The sequence below is a fragment of the Cibotium barometz genome, chromosome 13 (assembly GCF_041138505.1).
Source record: "Cibotium barometz isolate CiBa-2024 chromosome 13, ASM4113850v1, whole genome shotgun sequence".
Lineage (NCBI taxonomy): Eukaryota > Viridiplantae > Streptophyta > Polypodiopsida > Cyatheales > Cibotiaceae > Cibotium > Cibotium barometz.
Genome location: NC_141058.1, coordinates 9724877 through 9727914, shown reverse-complemented (window position 1 = coordinate 9727914; position 3038 = coordinate 9724877). Strand labels below are relative to the sequence as shown.

General features: G+C 40.7%; 1 protein-coding gene across 1 annotated transcript in view; it reads left to right on the top strand.

The window, feature by feature from the left end:
- Positions 1-1322, top strand: part of LOC147632344 (triacylglycerol lipase OBL1-like) — a 2166-nt gene extending 844 nt beyond the window's left edge. Inside the window, exons 3-6 of the mRNA XM_086806843.1 lie at positions 1-14; positions 142-413; positions 460-843; positions 946-1322. The exon at positions 1-14 is cut by the window's left edge and continues 20 nt beyond it. Of these exons, the coding sequence (XP_086662969.1) occupies positions 1-14; positions 142-413; positions 460-843; positions 946-1215 (940 nt within the window). The 3' untranslated portion in view covers positions 1216-1322. The remainder of the gene's footprint in view (positions 15-141; positions 414-459; positions 844-945) is intronic.
- Positions 1323-3038: the final 1716 nt, after the last annotated feature.

The window sequence follows — 3038 nt, the reverse complement described above, 5'->3', positions numbered from 1 at the left end:
CGACTGCTGGAACGGTACACAATTGTCATGCATTACTGCTGTAATTAAGGAAAACAAAAACTGAGTTTTCCCCACAAGAAGCCTTTATCATTCATTCACACATGCATACATGCCAACAAAGCTTATCTTCAACTCTTGCAGATTGTGCACAGCGTAACACCACTGAAGCCTTCATCTTTACTGACCAGCAGGAGAATGCAAAACTTGTTTTTGTCGCTTTTCGGGGGACACAGCCCTTTGACGCCAACGATTGGAGCACAGATTTTGATTTCTCGTGGTTCGAGCTTGACCCCGAGGTGGGGAAAGTCCACGTAGGCTTTCTCGAGGCTCTTGGTTTAGTAAACAGAAAGCAATTAAACACTTTTGATCAGTTCAAACAGAATTGCTTAAGCAAGTTGCGATGGAAACACCATGCGGACCGTATTAAACTGACAACAGGCCTCGCAAATTCAATGGCAGCTGGCATTTGATGCTATCAGCCAAGACTTGGGCAGGCTATTGCTGGAAAATCCAGAAGCTAAACTCTTTCTCACAGGGCACAGTCTAGGGGGTGCACTGGCAATTTTGTTCGCTGCTGTTCTCATGTACAAGAAGAACCGTGATGAGAAAGAGGAGAAGATATTGGAGAGGCTTTGTGCTATTCACACCTTTGGGCAGCCCAGGGTGGGTGACAGTGTGTTCTCCAACTACATGAACAAATACCTGGAAGCTTTGAACATAGATTATTATAGGATTGTCTACTGCAATGATATAGTGAGCAGGATTCCATTTGATGACCCTATCTTCAGATTCAAGCATGTTGGACATATATGCTACTACTATGATAGTCTTTTTAGGGAGCAGGTAAACGGAGATCCTTAGCTTGCTGCTGTCATTAATTAATTTTCAATTCTTGTTAGCATCTTCAAAGTGTGTAATCATCCTCCAACTTACTTGGTATGGCAGACTCTCAAGGCAGAACCCAACAAGAACTACTTCTCTCCATTCTCTGTCTTTGGCATGTGGTTCAACTCGATTTGGGAGCTAGTGCAAGCAGTAGTGTTCATGAGGTTGAGATACGGTAGTGAATTTCAAGAGGCAACAGTGATGATCATGCTGAGAATATTAGGATTGGTAGTTCCCGGGCTTTCAGCACATCTTCCAGTGAATTATGTGAATGCGGTGCGTTTAGGGCCGCGAGTCTTTAACGATAAGTTGGACGACATGGACAATTGATATAATGAGGCAGCTTGTCACAGGTGGTTTCCCCATGCCTCATATTTTGTGCTAGGCACCATTCTTCATTCCTACTATGTGACAGGTTTATGAAGAGGGTGGTGAGATTAAGGGTATTCAAGGATCACTATTGTGTAAAGAACTAATCTTAGCTCATGCTATTGACTTGTAATAAGATCAATGCACTCTCCCCTCATGTCTCATTTTTTTGTTTATAATATGTAATGAATTGATTATGTTTGATGAGCCTTGTTCATGTGGGGTGATGGTTAATGGTACTCCATTGTGGCTAGTAGAAGGAGAACCACGGGTGCAAGAATTGACGACATTGTGAGCTTGTGTAGTGACCTTGTTATACAATGCAACAACAGCTTCACATTGTTTGTAAAGTGATCTATTGGCTCATGATGCCATGTAAACTGATGAAAAGATGTTTTTCATGATGGAAATCATGGTACTTATGTATCATACGATGAGTAAAGTTTAATTAACATGAAAATTTGATTCCATTAGACTACCTGTGTGTATAAAAAAGAAGCCTTCACAGCTCAGGTGCAATGTGGGTACTTCATATGTTTCGTAAGAGGGAGTGGCAAGGAGAATGGTGATGATAAAAGATAAAGCGGAGGCCCATAAGAGCAACTTATCAGCAATGGCGGCCCGCCACTGCCCACGTGTTAGACAGCTAGGAAAGGGCAGAGAGTGGCGGAGCCGGCTGGCACCTTAGCCTCTATAGCAGCATGCGGCGGTGATGCACACCCAAGCCATGCATGGTACGTGCGTTCGCTGAAAGCCCGTTGACCCTGCACTCCACCGTGCTATGAGCCAATTTAAGCGCCGGTCTCGTGGTAGTCGACCATCCACGATTGCTTCAACCACCTATCCTTTGCATTGCAACCTTGCCCTGGCACGTGCGTAATATATGACAAAAATTGTAGCAAGTTTAATATATCATCAAGGTGGTATGTAACAACCGGGGTTCGATTCGCCCACTCGCCATAAAGGGATGAGAATGGGGTCGCAACCTCCCACACCCACACCTCTGATGCCAACATGTGCCATCTCGGCTACTACGAATCCCTCGTATCCAATGGTGTATCACGACACAATTCACATTAGGCTACCACAAATCGCTCCTATCCAACGGTGGTATCACGACAATTCACATTAGGCTATGAGCTAAAGTTTATTTGGAAACAAAAGATGCAAGATAAATTCATAACTTCTAATGTATTAAAACTAGATGTTATTAAATTTGAGTGTGTATAGTAGTCATTAAGAAATGGAAAATTTGAAGATACAATAAGAGTCTGTAGCTCTAGCAATGTTTCAATTCACATTAGCCTATGAGCTAACGTTTGTTGGAAAACAAAACGTACAAGATGAATTCATTACTTCGAATGTATTAAAACTAAATGTTATAAAATTTGAGTGTGTAAAGTAGTGTTCGAGAACTGGAAAATTTTGAAGATATAATAAGAGTGTGTAGTTGTTTGACAAACTACGTTTTGTTTTTCACTTTTTTGTAAAATAAAAATAACAAGAAAATAACCATACTCTTTTAGAAAATGTCATTTTAGCATTGGATTTATACCCTCGACAGTGATTATATCATAGAATTCCCATGAAATGATTTGAAATCTATGTTGTACTATTGCAAAAAAGTTCTCTAGGATTATATCATAGAACATCAAAACCTACCTTTTTCTATGGTCAAAAAGTTACTTAAAGGAAACACTCTTGTAGAATGAATGGGTAATATGACCTTCTAGGAGAAACATTTTGCATCTTTAAAAGATCATTTTTAAATGGAATTTCAAAAC